At 48.3% G+C, this 17,643-nt stretch overlaps 1 protein-coding gene across 1 annotated transcript in view; it reads right to left on the bottom strand.

Annotated features, from left to right (window-relative positions):
- Positions 1–242: 242 nt before the first annotated feature.
- Positions 243–17,643, bottom strand: part of SOBP (sine oculis binding protein homolog) — a gene marked incomplete at its 5' end in the record, with an annotated part of 96,033 nt that continues 78,632 nt past the window's right edge. Inside the window, 2 exons of the mRNA XM_084285122.1 lie at positions 243–2,015; positions 14,710–16,664. Coding sequence (XP_084141248.1) covers positions 14,712–16,664 — 1,953 coding nt within the window. The 3' untranslated portion in view covers positions 243–2,015; positions 14,710–14,711. The remainder of the gene's footprint in view (positions 2,016–14,709; positions 16,665–17,643) is intronic.

Here is a 17,643-nt window from a genome sequence, read left to right as displayed (position 1 = left end):
AAAAAAAAAAAAAGAAAATAATAATAATAAAACAACAGCACATTTAAGTGCATTTTTTTTTTCTTGGAGATTTATTTTGTTTTAATAAATCTGACACCAGTCAGGGAGAGAGAAAATTGTTGCAAGCCCAAAAGGAAAGCAGAGCACACTGAGGGTGCTTCAGTTTCTTGCTCTCTTGAAGATGTTTCATCAGTACCTCTTTGAACTCTCTCCCTAGACTCAGGAGCTGTTGTATTCCCCCCCTGCCCCCTTTTTTTTTTTTTTTTTTTTTTTTTTTTTAAAAAGCGAGCTTGCTCGCCCGGTGTGTTTTCCAAGCTTTCACAGCTCTAATAAATAAGGAGCACCTGTAAAACAGTAGCTTGACTTAAGTGAATCTGTACAAAGGAAAATATAGAAATACAGTATATACATAGTGCTCATAGTGCACCATCGCTACAAGGCTCTGGTTCAACTGACTCGGATCCCCTGCTCCCAGCACCGCTGAAACCATCAGAGACACTGCTCCTGCAAATTGCTCCTCACTTCCCCGCAGCAGCCTTATAGAAAAGGTGTGCTCTGAACACTCGAGAGTGAACAATTGCTTTATTCGAGTTAGTAAACAGTTACACTGAATCACAAGGTGATCTGATTTTTTTTTTTTTGATTTTTTTTTTTAGTTTTTTATTTTTTTGTACTTTTTTGTGTGGATTTTTTTAGTTTTTTTGTTGCTTTTTTTGTTTTGTTTTGTTTCTTTTTTGTTTTGTTTTGTTTTTGTTTTTGTTTTTTTGTATTTGTCAGAATGGGATACTCCACGACTCTCTTACCAATTCAGTGCCAGTATAACATGCTCTAGTGTACTTTTGGACTCTTGGCTACAACTGTACAAGTGCACACAAGTAAATTCTACCCTGTTATCCTCCACCCACTGATTGAGGATCGAATTGCACATTTCTCTTAACCATGACAGGAGAAAGCAAACAGTGAAACAGAATCATGGGGGATCTTTCTCACTTTACCCTTGTTTTCATTGGTTTGTCCATACCATTCTAATTATCATGAAAGGGCTATGCATATGGAGAGATTGTCTCACTGCCTTCCTGGATCACTGAAAACCATCAGGGTTGAAATTTCATCCAAGTCTTTCGTGACGCCCAGCAAATATTCCCCTCAGATTATTTTACACCTTGAGGGAATTTTGGTCTTTAGTTCAACACTCTTGCTCTGTTCCCAAATGGGGCGCTATTTAGGGGAATTTAAAGAGAAAGCTGAGAAGAATAAACATTTACTGAGTTCTCTTGGCATTCAGTCTCTGAAAAACCACAGTATAAACTATTCATGCTGCTTCTTACATCTGTCAAATCAAAAATTAAAAGCCATAAAAGTGTAACACTGAAAATATGGCATTAGAAAGGATAAAGGTGGCCTTTGTAAAAATAACAAGGAAAGTATATTAGCCAATAAAATATTCTAACTCTTCATTTAAAAGTGCATCATGGGTAGGACAGAGATGACTCTGAAGCGTTGCTACTCCAGTATTACCCCTTTCCCCCATCAAAACTTGAATAGGTCCAAAACCATACAATGCAAATCACGATTCTTAGTGTAGCAGCAAAACCACAGCAGTTTTTCGAAAAAAAAAAAAAAAAAAAATCCATATCACTGTCCAGTCTCAAATATCTGAACTTTGAAGTCAGGGAGGGAAAAAGTACCTATGTTGGTCCATGTGGTTTTTGAAACCAGGGTGAAAAATCCCCGCAGCAAGAAACCAAGAGGAGAAAGCGTTCCTTGGAGGAGAAGAGGGGGTGGTCGCAGGAATGCTGAGCACACTGTGTGGGTCCATGATGTGCTGTCTTCTGGGTCAAAGGCACCCGTGGGACTGAGGCTTCCTCGGAGGGACTTCGTGATGGGAAGCTGCTTTATTTGCTTGACTTTTAGCCAGAGGGGATGGTGAGCGGACCAGCTGGTGTCATTCAGTGGAGTGACGTGGTTTGCTCTGCTCCCTTTCTCCATGCAAGGTACCCTGTCGGTGAGCATTCCTGCGAAGCAGAAAAGGAGAGAGGGTCAGTGCCAGTGGGATGGGATGGGATTCATCACAGGCAGGGGGGGCATTGCCTGAGCTCACACAGCCCCACCGCTTCCACCTTTGCTCTGCCTCTCGCTGCAAGGGCCATCGGTATGTGATGCTGCCCTCGCAGTGAGGTGGCTGGAAGGGAGGATGCAGAAATCCCTGCGATAAAAAGCTGTAAATTGATATAATAATAGTCCATTCTCTGGGTTTTGTAGAGCTCGTTTCATCCTACAAGACCACGGGTGAATAATAATACCTCACGGTTATGTAGTAGATCTCATTGTACTTTACAGAACCTGGAGGTATCACTGTCTGCTCTGCACAGGTAGGGAAGTGGACTTGGAGGAGGAAAGCACATTTGGACCAGGGATGGCGATGGGACGGGGAACAGAGCCTGCCTTGCAGCTCACTTGTTTTGCCATTAGACCTGAATGGCTCCCAGAAATCCAAACTTCCCCCAATGCTTTCAAGGCAGATGAAAACAGCACTTCTAACATTAAAACTGCAGCTTATTCCAATTCTTCCCGTGCTTTTAAAGCTGTCTGTAGTGCAGTCCAAGTGGCAGGGAGCTGGGCTGATATTTCACCTAGGGCCCCCCAAATAACAAGTGGGGTTTCCCTTCTGCCTTCTTGGTGTGCTCAGCCCTGCGCAGAGCAGGCCGAGGGGAGGCCTCATGGCAGCCTGCAGCTCCCTCACGAGGGGAGCGGAGGGGCAGGCGCTGAGCTCTGCTCTCTGGGGACAGTGACAGGACCCGAGGGAACGGCATGGAGCTGGGACAGGGGAGGGTCAGGCTGGGGGTTAGGGAAAGGGTCTGCACCCAGAGGGTAGTCAGGCACTGGGACAGGCTCCCCAGGGCAGTGGTCAGGGCACTGAGGAGGATTCAGTGGTCCTTGTGGATCCCTTCCAACCCAGGATGTTCTGTGCTTCTCATGCAAATACCCATCTCCCAGTAAGAGAGCTAATTCCCCACAGGTACTGTCCATGCTACTCATTCTAAACAAAGATGTCCCTCTTGGCCTTTCCCCTACTCATACAGATGAAAGCTGTATGCTCAAGACAACAAAACCCAGCTGGGGTGAGGGAGGTCGGGCTGAAGCCCTCATGATCTCCTTGGTCCTCATTTATTTAGGACATGAAGGGGACACATCCCCCAGCAGTTATTCAGACAGCCCCTTGTGAAGCCAGCTGGCGCTTTGACTGGGTGAACAACAGTGGAGCAAACACTACTTCACGGACTTGAGCCCTTCAGAAAGCTGCCTGATAGCTCCCCTAAAATAATGTAAGCATTGCCAGTGGTGAAGGCCAAGACCATGAAAATCTTTGGAATAATGTTTTAAAAAACTCATCTTCTTATCAGTCTAACGGAGCTAAAACACCGTGGTTTTAAATTCCTCATGGCTTGGTTTATCTAGGGGCTACTGAGTAACATGCCATGGCCTCTTCTCCTGCTTCCCTCGTCACTTGGCCACGCAGACTGTTTGCAGGAACTGTCTTCTCTCTACAAAGGTTGCTTTGGTCTCTGTCACCTTGGATGGGATCCGCTGTTCCCTAAAGCCTCAGACTGAAACTCAAGTACTATCAGCCTTAATGTTGGTGCTGGGTCACATTTTCCTTCTCAGTCTGCTCCCTGATCTCCCTTGCACACTGACTCCTCTCATCACTGTGCCTGTATTCCCCTGCCAAATCTCCTCCCTTCTCAAAGCAGAGGCTGGAAGGCACTTTGACTGTGTTGACCAGCATAAACGCCCAGAGCATGGAGACCACTCTATCTAGGTTAAGGAATAACACTTGGGCTTTAGGGCACTGTGCCCAGAGGGATGTGCAGCTCTGTGCACAGAGAGTGCTAAGGGGAAGAACTAGACTGAGCGTTGGGATGTATCCACTTCCTGAGTACTCCCCATAAAGCACATTACTGCTTTCTGTCACTTTTTGGCTTGAAATCGTGCTCAGAGATTAACTAAAAAGGGAAGCAGAGAACACAAAATTTGCAGCCTCTCTATGAACCCTCACTCTGCACTTCAGGTATTTTGCCTGTTCCTTTCTTAACATGCATCAGTGAAAACAGATTTCCATCCCGCACTAATCAGTCTCAAATGGCAAGGCATAGTGCAGGGTGATAAGCGGTTTGGGAAGGAGGGCATGAAGATGTTCCCGAGTTCTCGATGCTTTCTGCTTGGAGCAGTCAGCTGGCTTTTTAAGGCCTGTCTGCCTTCCCCTCCTGCAGACAGAGTGCAGCTTGGAGCAGCATCTTCCCTATTGATTGGTTCACGTGACAGTCATTGTGTTCGATGAATGCATCTTCATAGCAATCAAGTGACAGAACAAAAATCCATATCAGGCATCGCATGCAGAGTTTTATAAAGAAACGAGAACATACTAGTCATCACCACTTCACAGTCAGATGCTTTACACCTCGTGCCAACACCAGAGTGCATGACCAGCACAATAAAATCAGCTATTTATATCTCTCCCCCCCCCCCAAACAAATTACTTTTTAGGAGAAAAACATACGCTCTTCACCCCAGTTGAACTTGCACCCAACACACAGCAGAGAGTGCTGATCAGATAGAAAGATTGTGTCAGCTACAAAAGACAATTTTTTGGTAATTATAAAGGCATGGAGTCGAGCTTATGTGAGTTGCCCTGAGGTGGACACACTGGGTTTTGCACACTAAGCAGGATGGTGTTGACCTGGGGATGGAAAACCACCCAGAAGTCAGAGGTGTAGTCCTAACCCCACAAGGCCTTATGGAAAAGAGGACAGAAGGAGAACAAGTAGGAAGGCCACGCCGGCAGCACGCTCCTTCAGGCAGCGACAGCAGCCAGAGAGCTGCTTCCATCATGTCCCACCTCCTCAGAGGGCCATACCACTCACACGGCTTTGCACACACACACACGTACACTCACTGAGTCTTTTTCCATTTGTGCTCCCCCCCTCATTCTGCGCTCCATTGAACATTTCTGTCTCCGGACCCGCATCATATTGTTCAGGAAAGAAATAGACGCTGGGTGGGGAGGGGTGAGGCAGCCGTTGATGTGGGCTGGCGTGGCAGAGTTTCCGTCATTTAGCACAGCAGTTAATTCACCCGGACAATGAATGTTGATGTGCTAGAAGAGGCCTAGTTCATCTGGGACATGCATGGCCTTGGAGAAAAGGCACTGCAATTATTTTCTCAGGGAAACTGCTCTGGAAATAAACCACAAGAGTGCAGCTAAAGTCAGCATGGGAGCAAGCTCAGCCCTGGAAACACTCTGGAGTCATCTGTTACTTGTAATAGTTCTATAATTTATTCTTTTTCTTTTTTTATTCTTTTTTTTTTTTTTTTTTAGCAATTCTTAAAGCAGTTCAAGCTTCTTCATTAAAGCCTTCCCCTTTGAATACTTGATGATTTATCTTTCCATGAACTAACTGAAGGGATGCCACATTGCAAAAGTCAGGGAAGTCCGGGGAGGCCTCTAGCACGAATGGAAGAACAGCTCGACTCCTTAGACACCATCCCTCGATTTTGGGGGTAGCAGAAGGCCTGCTATGTACCGGCTCCTGCTTCCCTGCACCTACTCCTTGAAAAGCCTCCAGGGAAATTTCACCGGCTCATGTCTACGTTTGGCCCTTGCTGGCACATCGAGTATCTTCTCTCACCGAACTCATTCGAAGAATGTTAAATTGAACCTTCCAACTAGCCTGTGACATTAGGAACAGGGATGGATGTCAGCATGCCCTCGTGAAGTAGCAAGGAAATGTAGGAAATCCAGTTCCAGGGACTTTTTTATGCTACTGCACAGCCTAGATGAAACACAATCTTAAAAAGAGGAAGCAAAGGAATCATCACTGTGGAGAGACCCTGAGAGTGACCAAGCAGATGTCTGCTCCACTCTCCTGAATTCAGGAGGCAGCTGGTGGCACTGAGGAGAGATGAGACAGAAATCCGGCCCTCTGCCACATTGGTAACAATCATTCCAAACCTACTCCAAAACGGGAGTACAATCTTGGTCTGGGCAAGCACACAGCTCTTTTTCATAGCCACTGGAATTAGGATTCCTTAAACTTAGCAGGTTAAAATGGCACATCCTCTCCCCATCAGGTCTGTGTATTCCTAGGTAAAACAGAGCTCACCAGGAGCTCCTCCTCCGGCATCTTCACCTTCTGTTTCCACATCACTGGTGTCCTTGTCCTCCTTCCCAAACCCAGAGGTGCTCCAGAGCAGGTGCTACCTTAGATGCTCCAAAACACACCTGGGGAGAGCCTCTCTATCCACCAGCCAAGGTGGGTAGAGGGAGATACCAGTCTTGGTGGGTTAAACTGAACATTTGGGCTCGATTCCCCATGTTTCAGCATCAGTGCTGCCATCAGGTTTCCTTGCCATCGTCATCCTTCCATACCAGTCACCTACACCACTTTATACTGCTCATAGCAGCAATTTCCCCAGAACCTCTGTAAATATTTTCTTCATATAAAGTTTTAAAAAAAAAACTATTAAAAAAAAAAAGAAGGAAAACCAAATCCAGACACTTTCTCCTCTCCTTTCCTGAAAACAAGCAACCACAGTGATGTGATAACCCTTCTTTAAGTCTCTGAGTTTGCCCAACTCAGAATAGAAACTTAAACTTGAATTTCAGCAGCCTCCCGTGCGTGGGTCCAAACCACCAGGCTTTTGGCTATTCTAAGGTGCTTCTCAATTTTCTTCAAGCATCATTTTAGTGAAATGTGTTGGCCTCCCCTACCGGGAAGCGAGCAGTGTTTCCCAGGAATGACCCCTCTGACCATCCCTACCCAAGACATGGATGTCTGTGGGGTCAGGGGCTGCAGCCCCTCATGCTGCCACGCTGGGGCAGGACCAGGGAGGTGGTGATGGGAGAGAAAGCAAGAAGGGCTCAGCGCCAACCAGCAGCAGGACCTGGGTGCAGGAACATCAGCCTGTCCTGGGGGTGGCAGAGCTGCTGGGCGTAGGAGAGGCCGGGTGGGGAGCTGTATCACACAGCACGGATGCTGCAGTTTCCCCCTGATATTCATGGCCCCATCCTGACTCTTTTCAGCCTAAGCAAGAGCAGGTGCAGACTCACCCAAGGGCAAGAGGGGAGTGCTGAGGTATCCAAAACACCAGGCAGATTATACTGTGGAGGAAGGAAGGGGAAAAACTCGCCCAGAACACAGCAGGAGCAAGTGGGAGAGAGCTGGCATCCACCCCAGTGCAGTGCCAGGCACCCCAGGGCATCTCCTGTCCCCAGCACTGCTGGCCACCCAACAAACTGCATCAGACCCAACCGGTGTTTCAGATTTTTACCTGTTCCCCATCTCCTCCTCAACCCCAGGGAAACAGAAACATTTCCGCCACCGAGGTAACTCGTCCAGCAATAATTGGTAAGCTGCTTCAAATAAAACAGAAGTGACATTTTAATTGTACTTTGAAAGTTAGGGTCAGAATTCAAATCTGCAGTGACCTCATCTTTTCTTTTACACGAGCCTTCCAGCATCTCTCAATTGGAGAATTCCTGTGGAAAAGTGTATTTTTTTTATTTTTTTTCTCCCCCTTTGAATAAGAAACTTAGAAGTGGCAGCGCAAGTGGTTCACGAAAGCTTATAAATATTTGGAGCATAAGCAGGCAGCGGATCATAATGACACCAAGTCCTGCATTTTACCACGTGGCCTCCAAATAAATCGCTAAAAATTGCTCTAACCATAGGTTTAAATATCAATCGGCCGATGATGGGATGCAGATCTTTCCAGAGAGGTCGCAACTCGATAGTTGTTTTATTCTGCACTACCCAATCCCTATTTTTTTAAATTTTTTATTTTTTTGGGGGGGCAGAGGGGAGGAGGTGGAGAGAAGTGGAGGGAAGACACTTTACATTACACAGCCTGAAGTCCAAACCCAGGGCTGGAAGAGGGAGTGCAGCAGAGGCTGGGGGTGTCCTCTCCACGAGCGCAGCTCAGCCTCTTTGCCTCTAGATAATTTGTTGTTGGAGGCTGGCTCAAATTGAAGACAGTAATGCTTCAGAAACACTTGGAAAAGCAAGCCAGCTGCAGGGAGGATATCGTTACAAATTGAGACACATGTTGTACAGGAATCCCATTCTTTTCAAATACCAGAATCGTGTCTGGGGAAGTAAAGCCATGCAAATGAGTCAGAGACAGAACCTCATTCTGTAGCGTGCTGAGAGCCTTCAGCTTTCATTAGGGGCACCAAGAGCTGAGTGCACCAAATACTTCACAGGATCAAGCCCAGGCATTTAATTAGCTGTTAATTTCATGGCAGAAGCAAATGCTGAGTATGTGAGGGTTTTGTAAAATGCTGGAGTTTGCTTTGATTCACATCTCTCATGAGATGATCGCACACACTTCCAAACACAACCTCTGGTCCCCAGAGTGAAATGCAGCTCCTTATCAAGACAGTGTAAACATGTTAAGGTCACAGCTCAGGTAAGGCTCAGCTGTGAGGCCTCAATTGATGGAGACACCCAGCAATGTGCTGAACTCCCCTGTTTTGCCATAGGAGACCTAAAAAATAGACAAGGAGGGACTCAGCAAGTAATCTGAAAATAAATAATGATTAAGAAAATCTTGCTTGGCATGATCTTGATTTCCTCCTGATTTCTTGCTCAAGCAGCTGTGCTTCTGCTTTTCTTGATTCTCCCGTATCTTTTTGAACAGAAATTCATATTTTTTTCTTAAACTCTATTGCTCACTGCTTGATTGCATCCAGCTCTTTCACAACCACCATCCTCAAAAGTGTTTTGCTCCATTCTAATCCACTTTCAGGTATTGCTCATGATACTGAGAAACAGTTTGCAAGCTCTTCACGGTTCTTCAGCTCTGAAGCTGGCCATTGTTGTCTTAAGGTTGAGCTTCTCAAAGGCAGTGGGGTGCTTAGCTCCTCACCAGATTTCAGTGGCAATCAGACACATGCTGTCCAGGATCTTGTTCTCTTAATGTAAAGGCAATCTTATTATATTTTTACAAGGGTGTCGTCTGTTTTACTGTGATCTTTGTTGTTGTATACTCTATATTCAACCACGAATTGTACTTTTTTTCCTCATAAACTTTCCATACACCACTGACTTTGATAGCTAACGGCACAAGAACACACTGATGGCGAGCCTGAGCCTCCCCCTACACCCATTTTACACCTCACACTTTTGAATCCTGCCAAGTTTGCTTTGTGTTGACTTAAATGAGAGGAACATTAGCCCTTAGAAGAGATCTGATGATTCTGGTCAGCGGGACTTGAACATGAGCCAGCAGAGTGCCCTAGAAGCCAGGAGGGCCACCCATACCCTGGTACAGCACTGCTACCGGGTCGAGGGAGGGGATGGTCTTGCTCTGCTCTGTGCTGGTGCAGCCTCACCTCTAGTGTGTGTGCTGTTTTGGGCACTACAGTATAAGGAGGACATAAAACTCTCTGAGAGTGTCCAAAGGAGGTCTACAAAGTGGTGAAGAACCTGGAGGGGAAGACCTATGAAGAGCGGCTGAGGTCCCTTGGTTTGTTGAGCCCCGAGCAGAGCAGGCTGAGGGGAGGCCTCATGGCGGCCTGCAGCTCCCTCACGAGGGGAGCGGAGGGGCAGGCGCTGAGCTCTGCTCTCTGGGGACAGCGACAGGACCCGAGAGGACGGCATGGAGCTGGGACAGGGGAGGGTCAGGCTGGGGGTTAGGGAAAGGGTCTGCACCCAGAGGGTGGTCGGGCACTGGGTGGTCCTGTGTGGAGCCAGGAGTTGGACTCAGTGATCCTTGTGGGTCCCTTCCAACTGGGGATATTCTGTGATTCTGTTCTATGTTTATATGTATTAAAGTGCCTGGGCAGTCTTTAAAGCCTGACAGACAATTATGAGTGTCTCCTTGTTTCAATAGTAATGTTTACCAACTTAGAGAATGGCATGGATGAGTTGCTTAATTCAGTTCAAACAGCTGTCATGTCACAAGACAATGCTAATAAGCAAGCACTGCAGTGACCTCTGAAGTCAATGGCCCCAGAGCCTGGCAGCTACCAGGTCGGCTGCAGCCTCCAGGAGCCCTCTACACTCCTGCAGGTCTGTTAATTGAGCTATGGCATTTCTCTGCTGGCTGAAGATCTGGCCCTGTGTTTTATTTGCCAAGAGCCCTGAACGTTCACCGCCTTGTGAATCAGACCAGGTGTGGCTATTTTCTAAACCGGGATCAAGAATCGGATTTCACATTTAAAATATTCACCCTGGGAGGTTTGATGGAAAAGCAGGAGAAACCCATCAGAAATCAGCACTTGTTCCTTTGATTTCAAGGCATGCACAGCGATCCACAGCACCGTACCACAAGCCTGCTATTTACTGCCACTGAGACGGAAGTCAGCGCTCCCACACCCCGTCAGCAAGATGTGGGAGCTGAGAGCTGCTCTGCAAGCATGTCATTTTATACTTCAACATTTTGAGAAGCCTTTTTTCCTTTTTTTTTTTTTTTTTTTTTTTTTTTTTTCTGGGAAACCCTTTTCTGATTTAATATATCTGAGAAGCTACCCAGGCAATTTTGAAACCTAAGCTCACCCTGCTAGAGCCAGGCAGCTCTCAAGGGCAAAGCTGCAGTTCCAAGCAAATGTGTTTAAGGCTTTGTGGTATTAACAGTCTCTCCTTTCCCCTGTAGAATAAATGGAAAAATTCTGTAGGCTTCTAAGATGCCAGGTGAAGGAAAACTTCTGAACCAGAAGAGTAGGTGTTAAGCGTATGAGTCCGATTACTCTGTTGATTTTAATTAGTTTAGCATCAGCGGAACTACATCCAGTTAAAATTAGCTAAGGCTCTGGCCCATAGTGGTGTGTCAACAAAGATGACTGGCACAAAAATGTGTGTAAATATATAAAATCTGTTTTCAAGCATACCTTTAGGGTCAAATTCTGTTCTGGTCAGCAACGAGGGCAGGGTGTGATGCTGGTAGATAGATGCTACAGTGACTGGGGAGCTATAAAAACTCTTAAGGCAGAAAGGGAGGTTAATAGCTATGGCCCTTGCCTCAGGAATCCTGACCAGAGCAGGAAATCTTGTGCTGGACCATTATGGGCAGGGGAGTTCACAGTGGGATATATATTACTTCTGCCCTAAACTGGAGCATTCTGCTCATTGTACATTTTTACGACTACAATGTATGGACTAGACAGCTGGAAGTTTGGGCCTATAACTCAGCAGATGCTGACCCCAGGACATATGGGTTGGCTCGGTAGGTGGCCATGCTCCTACTATTTCTATTACTTTGGGGAGAAATTGTGCTTACACAAGCAGGAAAATTCCTTCCTTTCCTTACCCCTCTGCCCCCAACACAGGACTAGTCAATACACACACACACACACACACAGAAGCTAGTTTTGAGTTTAGCCTGTGCCATTTAATTTTCCATTTTACCATAACTATTATGTTAAAGCCGAGCAGTCCTTAGCATTTTCAACTATTTACTTAAGAAACCTTGCCCTACCCCAAAACTATGGGGTTAAAACTGATCCAGCCTGGACACAGAGCACACGGGTAGGTGACACGAACACTAATTTGAGAAACCCTTGGTGCTCAAATTTGAAAAAACTGCACCCAACAGATCAGCCTTCCTTGCTTCATTGCTTTATCATAGTAGGACTTTGGCACCGGGACATCTTTTGCTGGTTCTTTGAATTGCATCAAACTACAACAGCTTGACAGTCCACATCCTGATGGAGAGACTAAACTTTAACATCGAGGATTATGTTGCTGATTAGCACTTCCAATAATCAAGTAATTGGTACATTAAATAATCTGGAGTTTGGCGACTCGCCCAAAAGGGTCATGCTTGCATTGATTCCTTTTTAGAGAGTCCATGTTGCCATTACACGAATTCAATCTGTCTGTCCAGAACTCTAGCGTAAAAATATTTGGCTAATTTCCTTCATTTCATACAATTTGACAGGAAATAAAATCCAGGAAAAGCTGCGCGTTATGGCAATGTGTTCAGACTTTCCAGCTGGGGGATGGGGAGCGGGAGAGAAGAAAACTCTCCGGACATTTTCTTCTCCCGGCTCAGCACGGCCAGTACAAAGCACAACTCCAGGGCCCCGAGTCAGCACAATGAGTAGCGCAGAGCCTACCCTCTGTGTGTTTTATTAGCATTTCTGTCAGGTCGGGGGCCTGGTGAGGGATGTTGCCCGCAGCTGTATCGCTGACAGACACCTAGGCTGGGCCTTGGCTCTCTCAGCTTCCAGCGTCTATGGGGGCATGGAGGTCTGTGCCAGCAGCCCCCAGTTTCCTTCCCAGCAGAGAGGAACAGGTGCTCCTAGGGCACAATTCATCTCGGCTGTCTCCGTTGTCGACTCAGGATGAGCTCAGCTGTCTCTGAAGCGCCTGCTTCTCTAGGCTGGTTTTAAAGGGGGCTCAGACAATTAGCTCAGCTGTGCCTTCCTCACCGATGTCTGTATGGGGTCAGATGAGTCTTGCCTGGCAAACTGAGGAGTCTCCTGTAAGACGATCCTTACACCGAGACAAAGGAATATGTAAAAGTCAGTGAATGGGAAAATGGTTATTCCTGAGGATAACCAAAGTGGCAGTTATTGACATTTAGAGACTACAGCGAGCCGAGGACAATAACCTCGGTGATAAAGCATCCCTCTTGTCTTTTCATTGCAGTCTGCTCCGTTTACCCACTCTCTCTGTCAAACGCCATCCCCGATGTCATGTATAATTGTGTCAACAGGCAAAAAAACACAACTCGGTGAAGCCAGAGCTCGCTCTCGGTTTAAAGACTCTGGCTCTGGATGACGATAAAGCCCTCCCAGGACCAGGACCTCAGCGAGGTGGCATTACTGCAGCCTGGGTGGTCCAGGCAAGCGGCGGGCACATGGCAGGCAGTGCACGCTAAGAAGCAGCCGGCCTCAGCTACAGAGGCAGCACGCAAATGTGCAGGTCTGTTAGCATCAGCTTGAAACAAAACACAGCTACGGGGAGCCCGAGCAAGGGAAAGGACGTGTTAACCATGGCTGTCCTAAAATTAAATAAAAGGGATGCAGGCAAGCAGTGGGCTTCTCACCAGATCAAATCACTACTCCTAGGTAAAAGTGCACGTACGTTTACGCAGAGACAATTTTTCAAGCACCAAAGGTGGCACGCTGGGGTTTGCAAAAAAGGTCTTGCTGCTGAAATAGCCAAATACTAGAATAGACGGGCATATAGTCCGTCTGTACCTGGAGGGGCTTAGGAAAATCCCTGCCATCAGCACCTAAGCGAGTGTAAAGGCCTTAAATATTCATTCGACGTCTGAGTTATTGTATATGTTGGTTATTAGTCCAAGAAAGTTACAGACATCCTCTGTTCTTACAAACGTGTCTTTTAAATGTGTCAGCACATGCCTGCAGCAAAGAATAATGGTTCTGTTCCACCGAAGAAAGTAAATAAATGCTGCGCCTGATCAAAGGGGCAACGTTTCCGGCACTGCAGCCAGCACAGGGAACGCGACGGTAACAAATAAAAAGGGAGCCCCGGCCACACTGCAGTACCTTTGATGCTGCAATTAGTCTGCGCCGATGGAGCGGGGAGATACTGCAGCATCCCAGCTCCCAGCGCACGCACAGCCCACGGCTGGAGACGCCACGCTGCTCACGGCAGCGTTCACATTGCACTGCTGCAGCCGCTGTTTGTGCTACCAGGGACAGGGCTCGGCTGGAGGCTGCAGGATATTGCAGGGATTGTAATGAAATCTGGCGCCTCACCAAGCCACATCCGGCCCAACGTCAGTATTTTGCTGCCGAACAGATTTCTTGCAACACCCACCATTTTCCCTTTCCCTGAAAGAAGCTCTCCGTGCTCGTGAATCGAAACAAGCGCAGCCACGTTTGTTTCTCGCTCACAGGTCTGAAGGAACAGACACGTGCTGAACTCACAGGTTTACAAAGGCGCTGGTGTAGCGGGGGGACTCAGCGGGCTGGAAATGAGGAATGAAGGAGGGGGGAGGAAGGGGTCTGCCTCTGGGGCACCGCCCTTGGCCAAGCCACACTTGTTGGTGGACTTGTCCCCCTCCAAGGGGCTGAGGGAAACCTCAACTGCTTTTCTAAAGGGGCAGGCTTGCCGAAGACAAGCACCTCGGGTAAGGGAGCAGAGCCACATAGGGCAGGTCGGGCAGCAGGCAGCCCTGAAGCTCTGACACCGAAAGCAGGGAAGCTCGGGGAAGGGGACTCACCCCCGGAGAGAGAACAGCCCGGCTGGAAGCCAGGGCATGGTCTGGAGGCAGACCAAAGCGAGATGGTTGGCGATGACCATTTGGTAAGTCAACTGGATCCGAGCTAGCGCTAAGCAGCTGGGGCGTCCTGCTCTACGCTGCGCCGCAGGGCAATTTCAATCATCATCATGAAGGCTTGAGCTGCTGCGCAACTCAGCTGGAATAAGTCAGCAGATTAATGGCCCGGACCTAAGCCATAGCCTAGGCAGAAAACCACTGCCTTTGACGTACGCCACACACAGCCAGCAGCGCCACAAAACGTCCTGTGAGCAGCAACGCCAGGAGGCTGCTGATGGACGGAGCACTAAGGAGTACAAATGCACAAAGAACAGGATCAAAGCATAAATACCAAGGGTTTTCTGAGAGTGCTGATAAACCTGCATCTTTCACAAAGGCCACATCCGCACGGGCTCGGCCTCCAACCTGGAAACACCCATTGTACTCACACAGCAGGCGGCAGCGGGTCACACAAACCTTTACTTATTCTGATTTCGAATTCGGAGGCACCTCCTTTTCAGCGGTGGCTCCAGCTCCTCTGGCCCTGTGCTGAGAAGTGGCGCGGACATAATGCACGGCGCGATGGCAGTCTTTTCTGCTGGTTTTGGCACAGGCTGGATCACGCAGCCTGCCTTGGGCAGCATCCGCAAAGCGTACGCGTGGTCCTCGTCCGCCGGGTTGTTGAGGTTGGGGTCCTGCTTGTCTCCCCCGGCCAGGGGCTCCTCCCCGCTCTTCTTGCCGGCGTCCCCATCGAGGTGGCAGTTCGAGGCGCAGTTGTTCTCCTTCACCGACTCCAGCTCGCTCACCGCCAGCTCCTCCGGGGGCTGGGTTTTTTTGGGCTCCGGGGGCGGCTCCGTGTTCTTGGAGCCCTCGCTGCTCTTGGTGCCGTTGACGATGACGTTGCACACCGCCGCTCCGGCTTCCAGGCCCGGCGTGCCAGAGGCCAAGGGGCCGGGGCAGCAGTGAGCCGCCTCGCCGCACGGCAGCGGCTTGGAGTCCACCGGGCTGCAGTTGTCCCTGCAGTCGCTGCAGTTCCTTTTGTCCGAGCCCCCGAAAGCCAGGTTGACGACGCTGCTGGGCTCGCGCTCGGCTTTCACCTGGGCGTGCAAGGCCCGGTGGATCACGTTGTGCAGCCGCGAGCGGTGGCCGACCGTCAGGTCTATCACACCGTCCTGCGGGCCCTGCAGCACGCTGGGGAAACCGAATTTACTGTTCACGGGGCTGCTCGGTCTGACCGTCAAGTCAACGACTTCGTTTTTACCGTGCTCCTGCAGCACTTGGGCTTGGTTTAGGGACTGGCCCGAGCAGCTCGGCGAGGAGTCGGAGGATTTGGACGATCCTTGCTTCGACTCGCGGGGGGACGAGGAGCTGTTGGCCGGCTTCGCCCCCGGCGTCTCGCTGGAGGTGCTGGGGATGAAGCTCTCGCCGTTGCTGGAGAAGCCATTGGGGGGTTTGGAGTCGTTGATGTGAGGGATGGGGATGGGGATGGGGATGGGGACAGGCAACGGGACGATGACGGGGTATGGCACTAGTAGAGTCGGGGGTGGCACCAGCGGGGCGAGGGATGGCAGCCCGAAGTTCATCATCTGCGGCATGGGCATGGGACCATTTGGCATCATGCTGACGGGGGGAAAGGGGAGGCTGGGCAGGGGGGCTCCAGGAGGAGGGGGCGGCAGCAAGCCCGGCGGGTTCCCGGGCATGGTGGGGGTCGTAGGGGGGTGGATGTGAGGGGAGAGCATCGGCCTGTGCATGGGGCTGGAGGTGGGGCCCATATTTCGGGGCCCGCCCGGCGGCGGACCGATGCCTGGGATCATGGGATTCGACAGGGGGCTGTTGGGATTTGAGGCGTGGTGAGGCGGCCCGCGGATGAAGGGCGGCCGGATTTGCTGCATGATCTGCTGCTCCATGAATATGGGCAGAGGGACCGGCCCACGGTTTGTCATCACCATGGGAGGGCTGCGAGGCGGGACGCCGATGGGAGGCACAATGCTAGCAGGGGGCTGGACAGAGACCGGGGGAAGGTTTGGGTTCTCACTGATGGGAATAGGTTTGGGAACTGGCGTGGGGATTTTAGTGACAGAGCAGTTGGCAGTGTCAGACGGAGAGGCAGTGGTAGACGCTGATGGTCCAGGACCTTGAATTTGGCCAGCTGCAGACGCCGGGGATGGGGCTTTTCTCCGAGCATCTGCTAGCGGTATATTCCAAGAATCTGGAGTCAGCAGCTGTACCCCAGTGCCTTCTGCTTTATTTTCGACTGGAGGATGTAATGTACTGCACAGTCCAGCTGGAAGGTTGGCCTGTGTCTCTTTGTAGAAAATGTCCATTTTGTACTGATTGAGACATTTTGCACTGCAGAACTGAAGCCTTCTTTCCCCGTCCCCAAAATCCAGATACTCTTTTGTGTGTCTTATGTGCTTACACCAGTCACATACCTACAACACAGTAATAAAATCAGATCAGGCAAGAAAAGCAATCTTCTCTTCATAGTGTTATTTTTAAAGTCATTTTTTCAGTTGTTTTCTAACGACATTGTTTTTCTAGCAGAAAAATAATAGTTACATTTCCGAAAACTATTTTTTTTCCCCCAAAAAATATTGGGGAATTGAATGCTACCATGGTCTCAATCCTACCATATACAGTTCATTATATATATTATAGCTATACCACAGAGGAGACGCCTCAGCTGGCATAAACGGTTATAGCATACATATGTACGTACACAAAATCCATCTGAATATGTCTGTGATTGCTCCTCGGGGGTAATCTAAGCACACCTTTACCTGCTCTGATGCAATATTACACGGTGAGTGCGATAACTGGGAAAGGGCTCTGAAAGTTGCTGGAAATGAAAGCAAATCATTTCCGCACACTCTGATATTTTGTATTGTGTTGTACTGTATTAACAGAATTAAACAGCGACTTGGAAAAGGTGCAGAGTTTTAAAATGGCATCACTAAGCAGAAGTATCAGTCACCCGTTCATTTCTTGCCCGTTATTCCAAGAGTAACTTGGAAACAGGCAGGAAATTTGTGTAAGGTTCAAATAACCCCAATTTGTGATGTTTCGGCAAGCTGGAATTATTTTCGGAGCTGTTTGCCCACTTTTGTATACCAGGCACTTTGAGTAAAACTTGCTGGCAAGCAAGGGCCTATTTAGCAACTTTTCAAATACTACAGCAAAAAGTTTGCATTGCAGGCTTTATTTTTTATTTTTTTTTTATGTTTCTCTCCTCTCCATTTAATCCTTTTCTGTATCACTACTGGTGTGGTAAAGGCACAGCCAATATTTTATTTTATTTTATTTTATTTTATTTTATTTTATTTTATTTTATTTTATTTTATTTTATTTTATTTTATTTTATTTTATTTTATTTTATTTTTTAAAGTAAGGCTGCAGAACTAATTAAGCCGT

Source organism: Netta rufina (assembly GCF_964035555.1).
Source record: "Netta rufina genome assembly, chromosome: 3".
Lineage (NCBI taxonomy): Eukaryota > Metazoa > Chordata > Aves > Anseriformes > Anatidae > Netta > Netta rufina.
The sequence above is the reverse complement of the archived record's forward strand: the minus strand, read 5'-3'. Positions and strand labels throughout refer to the sequence as shown.